This window comes from Schistocerca americana, chromosome 2 (genome assembly GCF_021461395.2).
Source record: "Schistocerca americana isolate TAMUIC-IGC-003095 chromosome 2, iqSchAmer2.1, whole genome shotgun sequence".
Classification (NCBI taxonomy): domain Eukaryota; kingdom Metazoa; phylum Arthropoda; class Insecta; order Orthoptera; family Acrididae; genus Schistocerca; species Schistocerca americana.
The window spans coordinates 1,063,987,740-1,064,009,068 of record NC_060120.1 but is presented as its reverse complement, the minus strand read 5'-3'; the positions used below and the strand labels follow the sequence as shown (position 1 = coordinate 1,064,009,068).

The 21,329-nt window shown below is 43.9% G+C and overlaps 1 protein-coding gene across 1 annotated transcript in view; it reads right to left on the bottom strand.

Annotated features, from left to right (window-relative positions):
- LOC124596559 (Down syndrome cell adhesion molecule-like protein Dscam2) overlaps window positions 1-20,204 on the bottom strand; it is a 183,605-nt gene extending 163,401 nt beyond the window's left edge. The window contains exons 1-3 of the mRNA XM_047135744.1: window positions 20,129-20,204; window positions 19,949-19,966; window positions 11,717-11,815 (exon numbers count right to left, since the gene is read on the bottom strand). Coding sequence (XP_046991700.1) covers window positions 11,717-11,815; window positions 19,949-19,966; window positions 20,129-20,171 — 160 coding nt within the window. The 5' untranslated portion in view covers window positions 20,172-20,204. The remainder of the gene's footprint in view (window positions 1-11,716; window positions 11,816-19,948; window positions 19,967-20,128) is intronic.
- Window positions 20,205-21,329: the final 1,125 nt, after the last annotated feature.

The window sequence follows — 21,329 nt, the reverse complement described above, 5'->3', positions numbered from 1 at the left end:
ATGCTTTCCACGTGGCGTTTTCCTCACCCCCTCGCGAGCAATTCGGGGTTGCGGGTGGACAGCGCACGCCGGCAGTTCTGCTGTCTGCCCCCTCAGCTGCACCGCCCCTGAGTCCCCCCACCCACCCTCGGAAGCCATACTCAACGATGGTGCATCATTTCAGGGGGGAGGGATGTGGTATCAATAGCAACGATGCCATGGCAAGTTCATAAGTTGGCACTACGACGAAACCAACGACAGCACCCTCTACCTGGCGCTGTTCTCTACAAGCTCGGCTGCAGATTCTGCCCATTTTGATCAAGAGCAGACGGCCAAGACACTTAGCTTCAGCTTGAGACTGTGCTCATCTGTACAAGTTATGTATGCCTCTGTGTGTGTCTATATATATATATATATATATATATATATATATATATATATATATATATATATATATATATATATATATATACACATTCCTGGAAATTGAAATAAGAACACCGTGAATTCATTGTCCCAGGAAGGGGAAACTTTATTGACACATTCCTGGGGTCAGATACATCACATGATCACACTGACAGAACCACAGGCACATAGACACAGGCAACAGAGCATGCACAATGTCGGCACTAGTACAGTGTATATCCACCTTTCGCAGCAATGCAGGCTGCTATTCTCCCATGGAGACGATCGTAGAGGTGCTGGATGTAGTCCTGTGGAACGGCTTGCCATGCCATTTCCACCTGGCGCCTCAGTTGGACCAGCGTTCGTGCTGGACGTGCAGACCGCGTGAGACGACGCTTCATCCAGTCCCAAACATGCTCAATGGGGGACAGATCCGGAGATCTTGCTGGCCAGGGTAGTTGACTTACACCTTCTAGAGCACGTTGGGTGGCACGGGATACATGCGGACGTGCATTGTCCTGTTGGAACAGCAAGTTCCCTTGCCGGTCTAGGAATGGTAGAACGATGGGTTCGATGATGGTTTGGATGTACCGTGCACTATTCAGTGTCCCCTCGACGATCACCAGTGGTGTACGGCCAGTGTAGGAGATCGCTCCCCACACCATGATGCCGGGTGTTGGCCCTGTGTGCCTCGGTCGTATGCAGTCCTGATTGTGGCGCTCACCTACACGGCGCCAAACACGCATACGACCATCATTGGCACCAAGGCAGAAGCGACTCTCATCGCTGAAGACGACACGTCTCCATTCATCCCTCCATTCACGCCTGTCGCGACACCACTGGAGGCGGGCTGCACGATGTTGGGGCGTGAGCGGAAGACGGCCTAACGGTGTCCGGGACAGTAGCCCAGCTTCATGGAGACGGTTGCGAATGGTCCTCGCCGACACCCCAGGAGCAACAGTGTCCCTAATTTGCTGGGAAGTGGTGGTGCGGTCCCCTACGGCACTGCGTAGGATCCTACGGTCTTGGCGTGCATCCGTGCGTCGCTGCAGTCCGGTCCCAGGTCGACGGGCACATGCACCTTCCGCCGACCACTGGCGACAACATCGATGTACTGTGGAGACCTCACGCCCCACGTGTTGAGCAATTCGGCGGTACGTCCACCCGGCCTCCCGCATGCCCACTATACACCCTCGCTCAAAGTCCGTCAACTGCACATACGGTTCACGTCTACGCTGTCGCGGCATGCTACCAGTGTTAAAGACTACGATGGAGCTCCGTATGCCACGGCAAACTGGCTGACACTAACGGCGGCGGTGCACAAATGCTGCGCAGCTAGCGCCATTCGACGGCCAACACCGCGGTTCCTGGTGTGTCCGCTGTGCCGTGCGTGTGATCATTGCTTGTACAGCCCTCTCGCAGTGTCCAGAGCAAGTATGGTGGGTCTGACACACCGGTGTCAATGTGTTCTTTTTTCCATTTCCAGGAGTGTATATATATGGTTATAATAGAGGGAAACATTCCACGTAGGAAATATATATCTAAAAACATAGATGATGTGACTTACCAAATGAAAGTGCTGGCAGGTCGACAGACACACAAACAAACACAAACATACACACACAATTCAAGCTTTCGCAACAAACTGTTGCCTCATCAGGAAAGAGGGAAGGAGAGGGAAAGACGAAAGGAAGTGGGTTTTAAGGGAGAGGGTAAGGAGTCATTCCAATCCCGGGAGCGGAAAGACTTACCTTAGGGGGAAAGAAGGACGGGTATACACTCGCACACACACACATATCTCCATCCACACATATACAGACACAAGCAGACATATTTAAAGACAAAGAGTTTGGGCAGAGATGTCAGTCGAGGCGGAAGTGCAGAGGCAAAGATGATGTTGAATGACAGGTGAGGTATGAGTGGCGGCAACTTGAAAGTAGCGGAGATTGAGGCCTGGTGGGTAACGGGAAGAGAGGATATATTGAAGAGCAAGTTCCCATCTCCTGAGTTCGGATAGGTTGGTGTTGGTGGGAAGTATCCAGATAACTCGGACGGTGTAACACTGTGCCAAGATGTGCTGGCCGTGCACCAAGGCATGTTTAGCCACAGGGTGATCCTCATTACCAACAAACACTGTCTGCCTGTGTCCATTCATGCGAATGGACAGTTTGTTGCTGGTCATTCCCACATAGAATGCGTCACAGTGTAGGCAGGTCAGTTGGTAGATCACGTGGGTGCTTTCACACGTGGCTCTGCCTTTGATCATGTACACCCTCCGGGTTACAGGACTGGAGTAGGTGGTGGTGGGAGGGTGCATGGGAGAGGTTTTACACCGGGGGCGGTTACAAGGGTAGGAGCCAGAGGGTAGGGAAGGTGGTTTGGGGATTTCATAGGGATGAACTAAGAGGTTACAAAGGTTAGGTGGATGGCGGAAAGACACTCTTGGTGGAGTGGGGAGGATTTCATGAAGGATGGATCTCATTTCAGGGCAGGATTTGAGGAAGTCGTATCCCTGCTGGAGAGCCACATTCAGAATCTGATCCAGTCCCGGAAAGTATCCTGTCACAAGTGGGACACTTTTGTGGTTCTTCTGTGGGAGGTTCTGGGTTTGAGAGGATGAGGAAGTGGCTCTGGTTATTTGCTTCTGTACCAGGTCGGGAGGGTAGTTACGGGATGCGAAAGCTGTTGTCAGGTTGTTGGTGTAATGCTTCAGGGATTCCAGACTGGAGCAGATTCGTTTGCCACGAAGACCTAGGCTGTAGGGAAGGGACCGTTTGATGTGGAATGGGTGGCAGCTGTCGTAGTGGAGGTACTGTTGCTTGTTGGTGGGTTTGATGTGGACGGACGTGTGAAGCTGGCCATTGGGCAGGTGGAGGTCAACGTCAAGGAAAGTGGCATGGGATTTGGAGTAGGACCAGGTGAATCTGATGGAACCAAAGGAGTTGAGGTTGGAGAGGAAATTCTGGAGTTCTTCTTCACTGTGAGTCCAGATCATGAAGATGTCATCAATAAATCTGTACCAAACTTTGGGTTGGCAGGCGTGGGTAACCAAGAAGGCTTCCTCTAAGCGACCCATGAATAGGTTGGCGTACGAAGGGGCCATCCTGGTACCCATGGCTGTTCCCTTTAATTGTTGGTATGTCTGGCCTTCAAAAGTGAAGAAGTTGTGGGTCAGGATGAAGCTGGCTAAGGTAATGAGGAAAGAAAAAAAAAAAAAAAATATATATATATATATATATATATATATATATATATATATATATATATATATATATATATATATATATTTTGGTGTTTTGCCCTTAAAGAGCGCATTTGGACTAAACTACATGGCCAGTTCCTTTTGCTGCCTTCCTTGCTGCCCAAACTTCCCTCATTCGCTCGCTGTGTTTCTGTTTCCGGTCCTCTGTCCATGCTTCTTGTCGGCTTCGTGTCTTTGGCTTCATCTTGATTGCCTTTTTGGTTGCCCATATTTCTTTCATCTACTGGCTGTGATCTTGCTTGCGTTCTTCGGTCCATTTTATGCCTGTTCGTTTGTCGCATTGTATCTCATGTAGTTTACTTTTCTTAATGATGTTTCTGAACTTTATTCTGTCGTTTATTGTGTCTGCTATTATGTTGAGCTGGTTCAGGTCGTTTTCTACCTCTGCCACCCATTTGTTGTTTCTAGTGGTTACCCAGTCAAAGATCTGTTTGGTCAGCCTGTGTGATGGCATTCTGTATAGGTGTCCATAGAATTGTAGTCTGCGTTTTCTAATCTTTTCTGTGATTGTCTCCGTATGTTTGAACAGTTCCTCTGTAGGTTTCTTGATCCATATCCCATTGTTGTTAGTTGCGCCAAATATTTTCCTAAGTATTTTCCGTTCTACTTTTTCTAATTGTCTGATACGTGTATGCCCTCGGATTGGTGTGGTCTCTGCTGCATATAGTGCCTCGGGAAGCACCACCATGTCGTAATGGCGTAATTTGGCTTTTTGTGAGATAGACTTCTTGTTGTAATGATTCCACACTACTTTGTATGCCTTGTCCAGTTTAGTCTTTCTTTCTTCATTTGAGTCTCTGTTATGTCCACTCATTTGTAGTGTTTCACCGAGGTATTTGAAGTTTGCTGTTTTGTAAATCGTGCCATACTTTGTGTTCAGAGATGAGAGTTTCTTTGTGCTCATAAACTGTGTCTTTTCGTAAGAGATCTGTAGTCTAGTTTTGGAAGCGATTTCGTGCAGTTTTTCAATAGCGTCTTTTGTTTCCTTTATACCTTTCGTGACAATCGCCAAATCGTCTGCAAAAGCCAGGCATTTAATCTGTAGGTTTCCTAAGGTTATCCCCTGTTGTGATGTTTCCCATTCTTTTATGACCTTATCTAACACCAGATTGAAAAGGAGAGGTGAGAGGCCATCGCCTTGTTGGACACCTGTGCGAATTTCAAAGGGCTCTGATAGTTCCCCACAGAACTTTACTTTGGAGGTCGTGTTGGTTAAAGTTTGCTCTATGATAGCCCGTGTTTTGTTGTCTACTTTGTATTCTGCTAGAATTTTGAAGAGAGTTTTCCGGTCGATAGAGTCTTACGCCTTTTTGAAGTCAACAAAGGTAATGATCAGGTTCTGTTTGTGTTGTAAAATCATTTTCAGGTTCCAAATTTGTTCCGCACAAGACCGCCCTTTACGGAAGCCTGCTTGGTATTCCCCAATCAAGTGGTCGGTTTGGCATTCTACTCTGTTCAGTAAAGCTTTAGAGAGGATCTTGTATGTGACCGGTAGTAGCGATATTCCTCTGTAGTTGTTCGGGTTAGTCTTGTCACCTTTTTTGTGTAGTGGGTGTATCAGGGCAGTTTTCCAGTCGTCAGGAATTTTCATGGTCTTCCAAGATCCTGTGGATGTCTTTGGTGAGTTCTGGGTCTTGTAACTTCCAGATTTCCGCGATGATGCCATCTTCTCCTGGTGCTCTACGATTCTTGAGTGACTTTATTATTTCTTTAACTTCTTCTAGAGTTGGAGGTTCACTATCTGGATTGTATGTGCTCGTTTCTGTTATCATTTCTTCCATGGGGGGGTCCGTGTTGAGCAGTTTTTCAAAGTACTTTGCCAGAATGTCACAATTGTTTTTGGTATTGGTTTCTAGGGTTCCATCCGGTCTTCTGAAGCACAAGTTGGGTGGTTGATATCCAGTCATATTTTCTCTGAACGTTCTGTAGAAGTTTCTTGTATTGTTCTTCATGAAGTCCGATTCGATCTCTGTCAGTCGCCGTTTGTCATACCGTCGTTTTTCACTGCGAATGATTTTGCTTGATTGCTTCTGTGTTTTCAAGAAGTTCATCCAATTCTCTTGGGATTTATGGCAACTAAATTTTTTCCATGCACTGATTCGTTGGTCAATAGCTTGGTCACATGTGTGGTTCCACCAACGGTGTTTCCGTGTTCGTGGTGCTTGTGCTAGTTTCATGGCCTCTCGGATTCTTCGTGAAAGTTGTGTCCAGTCTGTCGTTTTCTCCATTTTCATTTTGTGTAATATTTGTGTCTGGTTTAAAGTAACGTATTCTGGGTCTGGTCTAACAATTTTGTTCTTCTGGAGCTTTTTCTTGGGCAAAAGACAAATCCTAATCTGTAGTAGGTGGTGGTCTGAGTCGAAGTAGCCTTTACGGGTGTCTATGTTCAAAATTTCTTTTTGTGAGTCTTTCTGCACTATTACGTGGTCGATTTGTAGTTCTTGCTTTCCGCTGGGGAATTTCCATGTGGTAAGTTTTCGTGTTGGTTTCTTGAATTTTGTTGACATAATGGCGAGGTCGTGGCTTTTGCAAATGTCTATCAGATGTTTTCCGCTTTTGTTGGTGTCCTTGTGTGGAGTATGTTTTCCTGTGATATGTCTGTATATCTTTTCTTTTCCGAGTTTGGCGTTGAAGTCTCCCAGTATTATTTTGACTCTATGTGCAGGAATTTTTCTGATAGTTTCTTCCATTGTGGTCCAGAAGTCATCAATTTCGTCCGGGTTTTTCCTGTTGTAGTCATTAGTCGGTGCATGTGCGTTGATTTTTGTGTAGGATTTATTGGCTGATTTCACTGTGATGGTGCTGATTCTTTCGTTTGGTGACGAAAAGTCTATTATGCTGTCCGTGATGAACCTGTGTACTGCAAATCCTGTGCCAAAAAGCCTTAGGTTTTTCAGTTGTCTCGATGGTTTTCCTTTGTATATTCTGAAATTCTCCGTGTTGAAATGGTCTTCGTCTGTGAATCGTGTTTCTTGCAGTGCACATATTTTGATTTGAAATTTTTCGAGAGTGTCTGTCAGTCGTTTCATCTTTCCTGTCTTCATCAGTGTGTTCACGTTGAGTGTGCCGATGTAGTGTTTGCAGTTGGTCTTGAGGGAGTTTGAGAAGCTCCGATTCTTCTCATGATGTCCGTGAGCCCCCGGAATCCGATGCTCACGACAATCCCAGTCTATTGACTGGGGCCCGGGGTAATGAGATTTTTCTCGTTGTACCATCATGATGTTTAGTAGTTGGATGTATGGCATGCTGCCGAGTACAACCTGACTTTCCAGATCAGGAGGTTGGTTGAGGCCGCCACTGACATGTGGAGCAGACGCCTCTTGTAGCCGCCCACTGTGGGAACAGACGCTACTAGTAGTTTTGGTCCGCCCCGAGTATTTCATTTCCTCGGTACCACCTATATCTAGGAGGCATTCCCCTATCCACCACCTGGGGAGGCGCTCGGTTGCGGGTATACACTCGCACACACACACATATCCATCCACACATACACATATGTCTGCTTGTGTCTGTGTATGTGTGGATGGATATGTGTGTGTGTGCGAGTGTATACCTGTCCTTTTTTCCCCCTAAGGTAAGTCTTTCCGCTCCCGGGATTGGAATGACTCCTTACCCTCTCCCTTAAAACCCATATCCTTTTGTCTTTCCTTCTCCTTCCCTCTTTCCTGACGAGGCAACCATTGGTTGCGAAAGCTAGAATTTTGTGTGTATGTTTGTGTTTGTTTGTGTAAACCACTTTTACTTACTTGCAGTACCGAGGTATTTTTCCTGCTCCTGTTTGTACCCACGCACCACCTTCCAGGCGGGATACAAAAACTTTCTTGAGTATTGGTATGACTTGTGCAAGTTTCCAATCTTTAGGTACAGACCTTTCCATGAGCGAGAGGTTGTATTTGATTGCTAAGTATGGCACTATTATCACAGTGTTCTCTGAAAGGACAAGTCAACACAGTCACAGCCTCACATACCTTAGCAAGCATAATACCGAGAAGATGTGACAGATATCCCTGAGGTGCCCTACTAATGACAATGTTTCAACTCAGTATCCATACAATCTGTTGTCACATATGACATCTTGAAATTAAAACCATTATTTTAGAGGGTCAGTCCATCTTCGTAATCTGGATTATAAAGCCAAGCTCTCTACAATGTAGATGACTTGCTGATGCTGTCAATACGATAGGCAGAAAGGAAGGAAGGAAGGAATTCACCATTAGGGACATTGATTTGATTGTGCCCTCTATTGAGATATATTATGCTGGTTATCTGTTTTGTACACGATTTATCCGATTTATCACTGAGGGGCAAGACAATACTTTTCAGTTCTGCAATTGATATCAATTAAACTGAGAACTTTAAATAAAGCTGAAGAATTCAGACTTAAAAAAGAAATTCAGATCTAGTGGCCTCTCCCCAGTCAATCTGAAGATGATATACAGAGAAAGCAGTAACTGAAAGCTAGGCAGTGTTCCCCTTTTTACTTTTGTCAGCAGTACTACACATGTTGCTTCCTGTAGCTAGGTGCTTGTCAACAATTCTGACAATTTATTTGTTTTCTTAACTGAATTTTCCTTCAACACAATAAAAATTACTGACGAATGTTACTAACAATATTTTGAAAAGGCTGGATTGCTACTTGTGTTAAGGATGATTCGTCGAGTTGCAGGTAGGTATGATGGAAGGACTGTTACACATTTGAGCTTTTGGCAAAAAAAAAAAAAAAAAAAAAAAAAAAAAAAAAAAAAAAAAAAAAAACCACACACACACACAATTCCTACAAACAAGCACACCTCATGCATACTTCTCTTGCCAGAATGCCACTGTGTCACATCAAATGGAAACAGCAATTTAGATTGGAACAGAGAAGAAAGAGGAACAGCAGGGTTTGGGTGGGAGCAGAGAGGTCAGCTGCCTGGCAGAGCATGCAGGGATTAGATGGTGGCAGGAAAAGGCTTCCTCATGCAACATCAGGGGGCTGTGGGAGAGGTAAGAGGGATAGGAGGAATGTAGAGCAGAGAAGCAGAGGCGCAGAGAAGCGGAAAAGTTCACTCGATTCACTGGCACACCATTCTTCCTTTTAGCGACACTGTGAGGTTCCTGGGCCTCACTTTTGATTCCAAGTTGTCGTGGGTGCCGCACCTTAAATACCTCAAGGTGTGGACCCTGAAGGCACTGAATATTTTGAAGTATCTGAGCCATCGGTCCTGGGGAGCAGATCAGGCGTATCTGCTGCAGTTTTATAGGGCTTTCGTCCAGTCGTGTCTTGACTATGGATGCACCGTGTATGGGTCAGTGAAGCCTTCATATCTGAAGATTCTTGACGCAGTACACCATGAGGGCACCAGGCTGGCCACTGGTACCTTCCATACCAGTCCCATCCCCAGCCTGTGTGCTGAGGCAAGGGAACCGCCGCTCGCCATCCGGCGGAAACTCCTCATGGTGCGACGGGTGTGTCAATTCCTTGCCTGTCCTACCTCCCCTGCGTACCCTACCGTTGCCCGACTGCCTATGGAACGTCTCTTTTCCAGTCGTCCCAGGGCAACGAGACCATTTGGTATTTGTGCCAAATATTTGCTAGAGTCCCTTGGTGTGGAGCGTGTGTCACCTCAACTCCAGGGTTTTACCCGCCTGCCTCCCTGGTTGCTCCAGAGGCCCAGCGTCCTTTTAGACTTGTCAGAGTACCAGTGGAGCTGCACTCTTCCGTTTGATTTTACCTCCTTATTTTACAATATTTTAAACCAGCATCCCGACCATGTACCAGTATTTACGGATGGCCCTAAACAGGAACACTCTGTTGGTTGTGCTGTTGTTTTCTCTGATCGAGTCATCAAGTTACGGCTTCCACGGCATTTACCATCTTTGATGCCAAATTGTTTGCGATCTTGCGGGCACTGGAGCAGATGAGATGTGTTCCCAGTCTTAAGTTTCTCATCTGTTCTGACTTCCTGAGTGCCCTTCAGACCATGCACCACTTGCACCCAGCGGATACAGTCGTCCAGAACATCCACGATGACCTACTCCACCTGTAACGGCAGGGGAAGGAGGTTTCTTTCTGCTGGGTGCTGGGGCACGTGGGTATTAGGGGAAATGAACTGGCGGATGCGGCTGCCAAAGATGCATGTTCCCTCCCTCACGTTGTTGAATGTGCCGTCCCCCTCTATGCTGTTACCTCCCTTTTGCGTTTTCGTGTTATGCGTCAATGGGAAGAGGAGTGGCTGGCAGTCGGTGAAAATAAGCTGCATCTGATCAAGGCCACCACGCGGCCGTGGCGTCGTCCTACCAGTCATGCAGGCGGGATGAGGTTCTCTTCACTTGCCTCTGCATCGAGCACAGTCCCTTAACGCTGTTTTTTTACTCTGGCGGGAGGACCCCTCAATCTGCAGTGCTTGTGGTGTCCAGATTACTGTCCGCCACATTTTACTTGACTGTCTTTTATTCTCTGACCAGAGGGCGGTGGTTTCCTTGCCACCGGATTTGCCCACTATCTTGCAAGACGACGCAACGACTGTGGTTAAGGTCTTACAGTTTTGTGTCCTGTCCAATTTGTTTCCTCGGATTTTAGGGAGAGGATTTTAATGTGCTGCTGGGTGACTGGCTCACCCAGGTTTTAGGTAAGAGGTCCGCCAGTCACGATTACTTACTTGTTTCACTTCGATTTCTGTTCTCTTTTACTTGTGTTTCCTTTCCTTTTTAGTGCATTTCTTCTCCTCTTGTTTTGCCTGTGTGTGTGAGGATTTGGAACTGTGTCAGGTCTGTGTCTTTTAGCCGTTCTCCTTGTTTGCTGTCGTCTTCGTCCCTTCACCGCATGTGTTCCTGTTTCTATGCGTTTGGGCGCTGATGACTATGCTGTTTAGCACCCAAAAACCTCAAACCACACACACACACACACACACACAAACACACACACACACACACAGTAGTGCTGTCTTCTCTCCTCTCCAACCATACCCTGCCATCCCTCCACCTCCCCCACCCCACTCTAGACTGCAGATTCCGTTTGATGAAACACAGTTGCATTCAGTTGGAGGTAGCAGTAATTAGTGCATAAGGAGTGCTTGCTTGTGCATGAGTGCATGTGTGTATTTGTTTGTTTGTTTTCCCTATGAAGAAGACTTCGGCTGCAAACTCAAATATGTGACAGTCCTTTCGTCATACCTGTCCGCAACTCAGTGTGCCATCTTTACAGTAAGTTGCAATTTATCCTTCCCACAATATTGTTGATATTCCATCCTGGACATTTGACTGTTAGATGTATATTATTGTATTACCTAATCAGAACTGTATCTAATGGCAGTTCCCAATGCTTCATGCAAAAAGAGCTCTGATATTTGTTTTACTAAGCCACAATTTTTTGGTGTGTTAATTGGAATTGCTTACGGCTTTCCTCTGTACTGGAACCTTCAGGTAAGTGTGCAAGCAACTGGATGGTACATTTGAACTCCACAGCTGATTCTTGTTCATATTGATGAGAACCATTGTAAAAGTATTAATGTATATTTATTATCTCACGACTTGTTTTGTTCAATGAACATCACCAGGTTGCTCACACTGCCAACAGTCTTCATAACAAATCCTCAGAGTCAGGCCAATATCAAGATGCAAGAAGTCTAGCTATCTGCCGAGCGTAAATTCTGGAATGTGATGAGCATACAAACACTCCACTCACAATCTGACAGAGGCACAGTACATAGTAAGTGCATGCAAAATAGTTTTCTGTTGGACAAATTACTCTTACTTCCCTTGCTTAACTACTGGTTGGCACCTCTTTCCGCCCCACCCACATCCCCACCCATAACTAAATAAATCCTCTTTAAATAAAAGCTTCATAATAATCATGTCTTTCTACAATCTTGTTGTCATTAACTCCCAAATGGGTGGGCTCTTTACAATATAACAAATAGTAAGACACAATGCCTTTCACTGCCACTTCATGTCAGTTCATATTACAGGTCAAGTGTTGACAGATGTAGGTGTCTTACTGATGTTCCTATTGCGTTCAGCTTGTATAGGTTTGAATGATTCTGAACTGATATGGCTTACACACAATTCCAGCTACAACAAGATTCGTACCTTGGATGAGGTTCACATGTGCAGAAGGTGACTGCCACTGCAGTGTTATACTCGAAACAGTTGTCGATGAAACATGTAATGCCACTGGTGATGAAAGAACTGAAACAGAGATTATATGTTATCCTTCCATTGTTAATTCACAATAATACACAAAGTGCCTTGATTCGTTATAGAGGTAAACTTTATATAATAAAATCTAAAATGAATGATGAAATACATTTATTATGGACATCAATAAGGCTAAAGTACAAATCCTAAATAAACGTACAACATCATGCAAGGGAAAAAAATTTGCACCATATGACTTTCAGATTCAATAATAAAAAAGAGAAAAGAAAAACAGATATAGACAAGGAAAGATAGTAATCAAATAACATATTATTCAAAATCCAACAACATGAAATAAATAAATAGTGAAAAACAGCAATCTCATAAAGGATTTTATGATTGTTAGATAAAGCGAATATCCAATTGTTGATATCTAATGTACAATTTTCAAGTTATTTATAATTAATGATAACAACAAATTTCTCACAAATTGCTGTCAGATTATAATAAAATGTAATATTAAAAATGAATGGAAGGAAGAGAGCACAGACTAAATTGATATGTCTTCTAAATATGTACAGGACATAACTGCTGGGAAGTACTTACTTTAAAGAGGTGGAACATATAGTAACGCTGACAGACGCACACAAAAGTGCACACAATATTCAACTTTTCAGATCTATTGTTTCTTCCTTTGGGAAGGAGATAGGAATAGGTTGGTGAAGGTGAAAAAGGAAGTGCAGTCACTCACGCCCACCTTTCATCCTCACAACAGATAGGATATAGTGTGTAATACATTTTTATGTATGCCATTTGATAGTATTATACCTTTCACCTGCAGTCGGCATGTGTTGAGTCAATTTTCCTTTTAATAGCTTTTTTTGGCCAGTGACCTAGTAAACACAACCAAGGTAGCAGTGGACTCAAACATATCAATTTGGACAAATGGTTAACTAAAAAGTGCTATGCAAAGTCATATATAAACTGTTTGATTCATGTCTACACACATGGATACCAACAATGGGTACGACTAGCATGGGATGGAGTATTTCCATCTGTCAGCAAAGGCATCTCTTTTCCTCATGAAAAACACAGCTGTCTTCCAACACCAACTGCATAATCTCCAATGCTGGAAGTGCTTGGGAATGAGTATCTGATGCCAAGTGCAGTAAGAGGACAAAAAAATACACATAGAAAATATGTGCAGCCTACTATGCACAGGCTGGCACTGTAGTCTATGTGCAGTGCCAGAGCAAAGTAACTGGCTGTAACAATGTAGGTGTGCAGGTGTTTTCTGTTAGCTCCTCAGAAGGATTGTCCAAACTATCAACCACTTGGTCAGACTTATTTACATGATTGCCTCAGCTATACTCCTGTTTTTCGAATCTACATTTAAATATCACCATGAAAGTTTTAAGCTACGACAAAATCATAGCAACTGAACTTTTCAGGTCTTCACAAGTAATGGAAGGTGTTGTGACTCGCCAATCTTTCAAAGTGCCGCCGTGCAGTTACGCGCGTCCTCTACATGCGGCGCTGTCTGCCACCTAAGCGGCCAGCCAGCCAGCGGCCGCTAGACTTGGACTGAGTTATGATTTCACTGTTAAAGTGTACACACGTCTTACTCTGTTTAGTTGATCTGTGACTTTCATGTATTGTGTCATCCTTGAATTAGATTTGTTCAACTTGACGTTATTACAATTGGCGACGAGGTAGTGATTTTTCTTTTCCATCATTGACCCACATGTTTCCATGGCTACTTTAGAGCAAATATTGCAAGGTCCCATAGAACAGCAAACACTTCTCACAAATGCAATTCGTGATTTTGTTGCGGCATCAAATGCGGGGCATCTCTCGTTGTCGTCTCTACCTACTTTTCCTCCTTACGACGAGACGGTGGAAGACTGGTCTGATTACAAAAAATGTCTTCGACAGAACTTCTTAGCATTTCATGTCATGGACAAACAAACATGTAAGTCTCTATTCCTTTCATGGATTTCACCTCAAATGTATCGGTTGTCGTAACAATTGGCTCCTTTGAAAGATCCTGCGTCTTTGTCCTTTGCTGATATGTCCTCACTTCTGTCCGCCTATTTTCAAAAGCAAATGCATGTGGTAGTCTCTTGTGTTGCCTTTTATCATTGTCAAAAGCAACCGCATCAATCCTATCACGCTTGGGCTGCTGAACTTCACGGCCTCAGTAGAAATTGCCAATTTGTTACTGAAGTTCACATAGAATCCTACACCGATTCCATGGTACGGGATGCTATTATCCGATCGGCGCCCGACAAAGAAGTTAGGCAATGTGCCCTTCAGTTGGCAAATCCGACTCTAGATGAAGTCCTATCCATCGCTCAGTCTTTTGAAATTTCTCGCGCCGCTGGAGTGCAAATAGAGGCATGGGGCGACGTCGGGGAAATACAACCTCTGTGTGATGTTGACAAAGCGTGTGGCATGTCCCCGCCGGCCGCTGTGGCCGCAGTACGCTCCCAAGCACAACCTTGGCCTAACCGTATGCAAACCTCTAAGAAACTGCAGCAAAACCCAAGGCAACTCCCTTCATGTCCGTGGTGTTTTACGAAACATTCAAGAGAAGATTGTCCACAATGTTGGGCCGTGTGTCACAAATGCAAACAAAGGGGTCATGTGTCATCCGTTTGCAAATCCAGCCGCATACATGATGTTCATGAACATGACGCTGATTCTGATTCTGTATTGTCTGTCAATTGTACTTCTTCTCTTTCAGGGAAGTTATTCCTCACTGTCCAAATACTTGGTAGAGATATTCGCATGCAGGTGGATACTGGGTCTATTGCCACTATCATCAATTCTCAGACGTATCTTTAGTTGGGTTCTCCAAACCTGTCACCTGTCACTAGGCAATTACAGACTTACAATAAACAGAAGATTTCTCTCTTGGCACAATTTGATGCTGAGGTATCTTACAAATCTGTCGTTCGCACTGTTACCATATTTGTGGTCGACCATAGTAACGTGGAGAATCTTTTTGGTTTCGATGCCTTCCGTGTTTTTGGGTTCTCCATAGATGACTCTGTCAATATCGTCTCTGATGCAATTCCTTCTGCTCAATTGGATTCCTTGTCGATGACATTTTCGTCCCTTTTTTCTCTTGGGTTAGGCTGTGCAACCGACTTTGAAGCTCATATCACGCTCAAACCCACTGCTCAGCCTAAGTTTTTTTGGGATCGGCCCATTCCTGTGGCCCTTCATGATCAGGGCAAACGAGAGCTGGATCATCTCACTGCTCTAGGGGTCTTCCTTCTTGTCACTTCCAGTGAGTGGTCCTCTCCTGTCATTGTCGTTGCTAAGCCAAATGGTGATATTCATCTCTGTGGCGATTTCAAAGTCACTGTAAACGCTCAATGCCTTCTCGACACTTACCCTATGCCTCGACCTCAAGAATTGTTCACTAAACTTGCTGGAGGCCAGTATTTTTCTAAACTTGATCTGTCAGAAGCTTATCATCAACTTCCTCTTGACACTACTGCCCACCAATTTATGGTCCTTAACATGCCTTTCGGCCTCTATCAATACCAACAATTGCCGTTCGGGGTTGCCAGCGCCCCTGCTCTCTTTCAGCGATTCTTGGAACAATTATTGCTCACTTGGGTGTATAAATTACCAGGACGACATTGTTGTCACTGGCTCCACTACTGACGAACATCTTCAAAATCTCCGCACACTTTTACATGTCTTACAGACGGCCGGTCTTAAGTCTAATCTTCAGAAATCAAAATTTTTTCAGACATCTGTCACATACTTGGGGTTTCAACTCTCTCGGGATGGTATTCGTCTGCTTCAGCAAACTGTCGCTGCGATCGATGCTCTTCCTCGCCCTACATCTCTTAAGGAACTACAGCCCTACTTGGGGAAAATAGCATACTATCACAAGTTTTTACCGTCTGCTGCTTCGGTGGCTCAGCGGTTGCATTGCCTGTTGCATAAAAACGTGCCTTTTCACTGGTCCACGTCATGCGATGCGGCTCTCCAGAAATTGAAGACTATGCTGAAACAGGCCCCGTGCCTGGCTACTTATCGACCTGGCCAACATCTTGTTCTTGCCACGGATGCCTCTCAATACGGGGTCAGTGCAGTCCTTGCGCACCATTTTTCTGATGGTATTGAACAACCCAATGCTTATGCCTCCAAAACACTCACAGATGCCCAGCAAAAGTATTCTCAAATTGAAAAAGAAGCTTTGCCCATTATTTATGCTCTTCATAAGTTTGGTGTTTTTCTCTATGGATCCAAATTTCATCTTGTTACGGATCACAAACCACTTGTTTCCTTGTTTCATCCATCAACGTCACTTCCCGACAAGGCTGCACACCGCCTCCAGCATTGGGCTCTTTATTTGTCTCGTTTCAATTATGAGATTCATTTCCGGCCAACGGCTAAACATGCAAATGCTGATGCACTGCCTTGCCTTCCCATTGTTCCTGATCTGGCATTCGATAGGGATGAACTTTTGTGTTTCCAACTGGGTGTTGCTGAGCAGTGGGTTGTGGATGGGTTCCCCATCACCGGGGACCGGCTGGCGGCTGCTACGGGTTCTGACCCTACCCTCTCCTGGGTTTTATACTTTATTCAGAAGGGTTGGCCAGATTGTCCGTCCGCTAAGACTTCTGATCCGTTGCGGAGCTACTACGCTTTGCGTTACCGCCTCACGGCTAGGGATGGTGTTATCCTCCTTTCCACCGAAAATGCTTCGCCATGTGTTGTGGTACCTGCGTCTTTGCATGCTTGGGCCTTGCGCCTCCTTCACCAGGGGCACTGGGGTGTCTCTCGCACAAAATCTCTGGTGCGCCGTCATGTGTACTGGCCTGGCATCGACTCTGAAATCGCATACATGGTTGCTGCCTGCGGCCCTTGTGCGTCACAGGGCGCTGCCCCGAAGTCACCTTTGGCACCGGTGCCTTCGCCTGAGAAGCCCTGGAGCGTGTTCATGCTGACTTCGCGGGACCTTTTTTAGGTACTTATTGGCTTCTCGTTATTGATGCCTACACTAACTTTCCTTTCATTGTCCGTTGCACGTTGCCTACCGCTGTGGCAACCACCAATACTCTCGCTCGCATTTTCTCTTTGGAAGGCCTTCCTCTACTCTTGTTACTGATAATGGTCCACAATTTGCCTCTTCCGATTTTGCGGATTTTTGTGCCCGTCACGGCGTCATGCATGTCATGGCCCCTCCGTTCCATCCACAGCGAAACGGTGATTGTTCCTGTAATATGATTCCGCGCAGGATTAGCCGAGCGGTCTAAGGCACTGCAGTCATGGACTGTGCGGCTGGTCCCGGCGGAGGTTCGAGTCCTCCCTCGGGCATGGGTGTGTGTGTTTGTCCTTAGGATTATTTAAGCTTAGGGACTGATGACCTTAGCAGTTAAGTCCAATAAGATTTCACACATATTTGAAAATTTTTTTGTAATATGATTTCATTCATACACCTTCTATATGTTACACCAGACTGATTATAAAAACGTGCAGTTTCCTTCCTATCCAACATGCTGCTTGTTGTGGTATCAGAAATGAGCCAATCTTCATAAAACTGTAAAGATGCCATAAGACAAAAATTAGCCAACAATTTTCTAGATTGTTTCAATCTTTCCCAGATTTTAATGAAACATATTCCGCATTCCATGTTAATGCTGTGTTTGGCTATCCTCCACAGTGTTGGTATCTTGATGAATTAGGCACAGTTTTCTGGTGAGTTTAAACCAGATGTAAAATTTTTCAGGGTCGACAGACACCCATGCATAGGCACTCTCTCTCTCTATGATTAATGAGGAATGTTTGGCTATATAATTTATCAAAATTTTGTGGAAATTTGCTGAACCGTGACAAAAAAAAAAAAAAAAAGGCACTGTCAATGTGAGAAAAATGACACTACCATCCAGTGCAAATGTCACAGCAACTCCAGAGAGCAGGGAAGCTTGACCAGAATCAGGCTCAGGCCCAGTGGTCTAGCGGTAAAGCACGTCCCTGAAAACCAAAAGGTCACAGGATCGAATTTTTCTTAGACCATAGATTTTTTCACTCTTGTCTTTTTACGAGGCATTTACCTCTCCACAGTTGGACATTCATCAGAAGTGAAGTTGGCTCAGATTCCATGTTAAAAATTTTTGTCTCCTTTCTTGAAGCAGCATCAGTGCCAAGCTTGGTGGTCTAGCTGTAAGGCACGTGTCCAGTAACTGGAAGATCATGGAATCGAATCCTGGCTGGAACACGTACCTTTATCTTTATCAACTCTCAATGGTGTGGAGATTCATCCGAAATGAAACATATTCCGCATTCCATGTTAAATTGTGGATCACCTTTTACTGGTTGGATAACTGGCAAAGGAGATGCAACTCACTTAAGTGACATCCAACTGAATGGCTTGCACCTGGACACTGAGCCATGTGAAATTATTATTACCAGGACTTACATAAATATTCTTCTTATATACATATTTCAAATTTAATTTCCCCGCCACCTTCTTCCACTTATATTTGAAGGCTGTTCTTAGGAACCACTGCATGGAATTTGATAAGGTCCTCACTAATAGACACACTGATCCACAAGGAAGGTTTCTGTACATAATTTATAAATATTTGGTCGAACTGGTTGAGCTAAGATACGTCACAGTCCCCCACATGTTTTTCTGTCTGTATGTAAAGGCTATTGTCAGGAATTGCTGCACAGGTTTTGATACTCGCAGCAGAAGACACTTAGAAACCTGGGCCAGGCACATGTCTAGTGGGCAGGACATTTGTAAGTGGTCATTTGCCTGGGAATTTGATTAAAGTATTTTAAAATGCCCAAATTCTGGGCATTTATAAAAAAAAAGTACTTTTTAAAGTTTTTACTGCTAGACTGTATAATTTATGAATTGCAGTAAGGGATGGGATGATGCACCTGATATTAACAGTTAGTAAATGTTTACACTTGCTTTCCAACTTTCTGTACCAAAGAAAGGCACATGTTGCTGACAGATGTTCATGATATATAATGCCCATTTACTTTTAAACAGTTCTACTCTTCACTCTCTCTCTCTCTCTCATATCTCACAGTCCACAACCCCCCCCCCCCACCCCCCCCCCCACCCCCCACCCCCCACACACACCACATACACTAAATAAATATTATTGAAGATTGAGTATTGATGACACAATTATCGGTGAATGCATTCAAAGGCTAGCATGCATTGTTTGATAATAAATCATTCTTAAATGTTAAACTGTTTTCAGTGGAAAATAAGTGTTTTATTGTCAGATATAGTGACATTTGAGACAGACTATAGCTTTCTACTCTGCTCCTTTCTTTACCTACTTTTGTATGACTACACTACTGTGAAGATAAAATAAGAACACTAACATAAAAAATATTTAATAACTAAAAATAAAGTCACAAAATACCTTTTCAAACACAAAATATCAGCTTAATATATTTTTATGAGCACTGTTTATCAGTTAATCTTTAAAATGTATAAATGCCTGATAATTTATGAATTTTGGGTATTTCCCCAGGCATTTATCCTGGGCATTTTCCCCAACTTATAGATGCCCAGGAATTTCACATCACTGCAAGCATTACAGTCATTAAGTTCTCAGGAGGTACGAATGTTATCTGTTCTTTATTTAATTGGTGTTCAGAGTAACATTTCATGGCAATGATGCAAGCCGTAAGCTACCGCACCACCTGCAATGGCAGGAGGAGGCCAGGTGGTGATTGCCAGCTAATAGCTGGTGGTCATAGCCAGTGCTGACCATGAAGCAGCAGTAGTGCCATCAATGCATGGCTCACATGGTTAGCAGGTTGTAGTTGGACAGTTCAGTGATGCCTTCAGGCACAGCAGTACACTGGCAAGTGCTGTGTACTGCTTAAATTGGTTAAATTACACATAAGTGATGAGATTCAGTTACCTAAAATTGTTCTCTGATTTTTTTAACATAGTTATATGCAGTACCCATAAACAAAATAACTGCTGCATCAGACAAATCGTCCACCCATAGATTCTTAGAGCTGCCCTTGCAAAGTCAGGTTGGGTTACTAGTACTGACTATTGCTGACTACCAACAAAATAAAAATTTGGCAATTCATCTACACAAAAAGCAACAAAGCTCTGAAAACTGTATAACTATAAGAGTACTTAACTTACCATACACAAGGATCTATTTTACTTACTTCCTCTGTTTCTGTTGTCTGTTGAGCATGTAAGAAACAGAAAAGTAAGGACTGTAACGAATATCATAAATTTATAAAAATTATGATTAATAATAATAAACTTCTGAGTTAAAACTTAAACCATTACTGTCAACTTTAATGTTTTTGTTGCTCAACAACAGATCAAAGCATGATAGCTACCCTGAACTTTTACCGAGTATGTTATTTCATCCTTCCCAAACATGTTTTCGGCTGAGCATGTGTAGTTCCCAGAGTCCATTGTTTGTACTGAGCTAACAAACAGTGAGTACTCATCATTAATTTTTACATGGGAGTCCTCTGTTACAGCTTTCCCACTGGAAAAACAAAATTGTATAAAGAACAAAATACAATAAGAGTGAACATCATTTAGTAAGTAGTACATCAAAATTGAAAAATTTGAAAGATATTAGATATCTGTTTCACATCAAATGAGATTTCTTAAAAATCATGTTTGTAGGAACAAAAATTGAAAGAAAGATGTATAGGTTGTTGAATGATAAAACAATTGTTTATCAGATGTCAATTATCAAATAGTTACTGTGAAAAAATACATGTGAAGTCACAGACAGGGGCAATGAAAAGACATTACAGATTTAGCTTTCGACAAAAGACTTCTTCTTCACAAAAGAAAACACACATGTTCACACAAGCAAGCACACCTCAAGAACACATAGCTAACATCTTCTGCAGCTTAGATTGGTCCAGTCCGAGCAGCCAAAGGTGGCGTTCACCTGTGCTTGAGGTGTGCTTGCTTATGTGAACATGTGTGTGTGTGTTTGTGTGTTTTATTTCCTGAAGAAGGCTACTCAAAATCTGTAACAATATTTTTGTTGTGCCTGTTTGCAACTTGATTTGCCATCTTTACCATGAGTAGCAGTCTATCCTTTTCATTCCATTGCTGACATTCCAACCAGGAGTTTCAACTGTTTGATTTTACTGTAAAATATCATGACCAGTTATGTTTGGTTAGTAAAGGGATGATACTGTATATAACCCCCCATGAACCATGGACCTTGCCGTTGGTGGGGAGGCTTGCGTGCCTCAGCGATACAGATGGCCGTACCGTAGGTGCAACCACAACGGAGGGGTATCTGTTGAGAGGCCAGACAAACATGTGGTTCCTGAAGAGGGGCAACAGCCTTTTCAGTAGTTGCAGGGGCAACAGTCTGGATGATTGACTGATCTGACCTTGTAACATTAACCAAAACGGCCTTGCTGTGCTGGTACTGCAAACGGCTGAAAGCAAGGGGAAACTACAGCCGTAATTTTTCCCGAGGACATGCAGCTTTACTGTATGATTAAATGATGATGGCGTCCTCTTGGGTAAAATATTCCGGAGGTAAAATAGTCTCCCATTCGG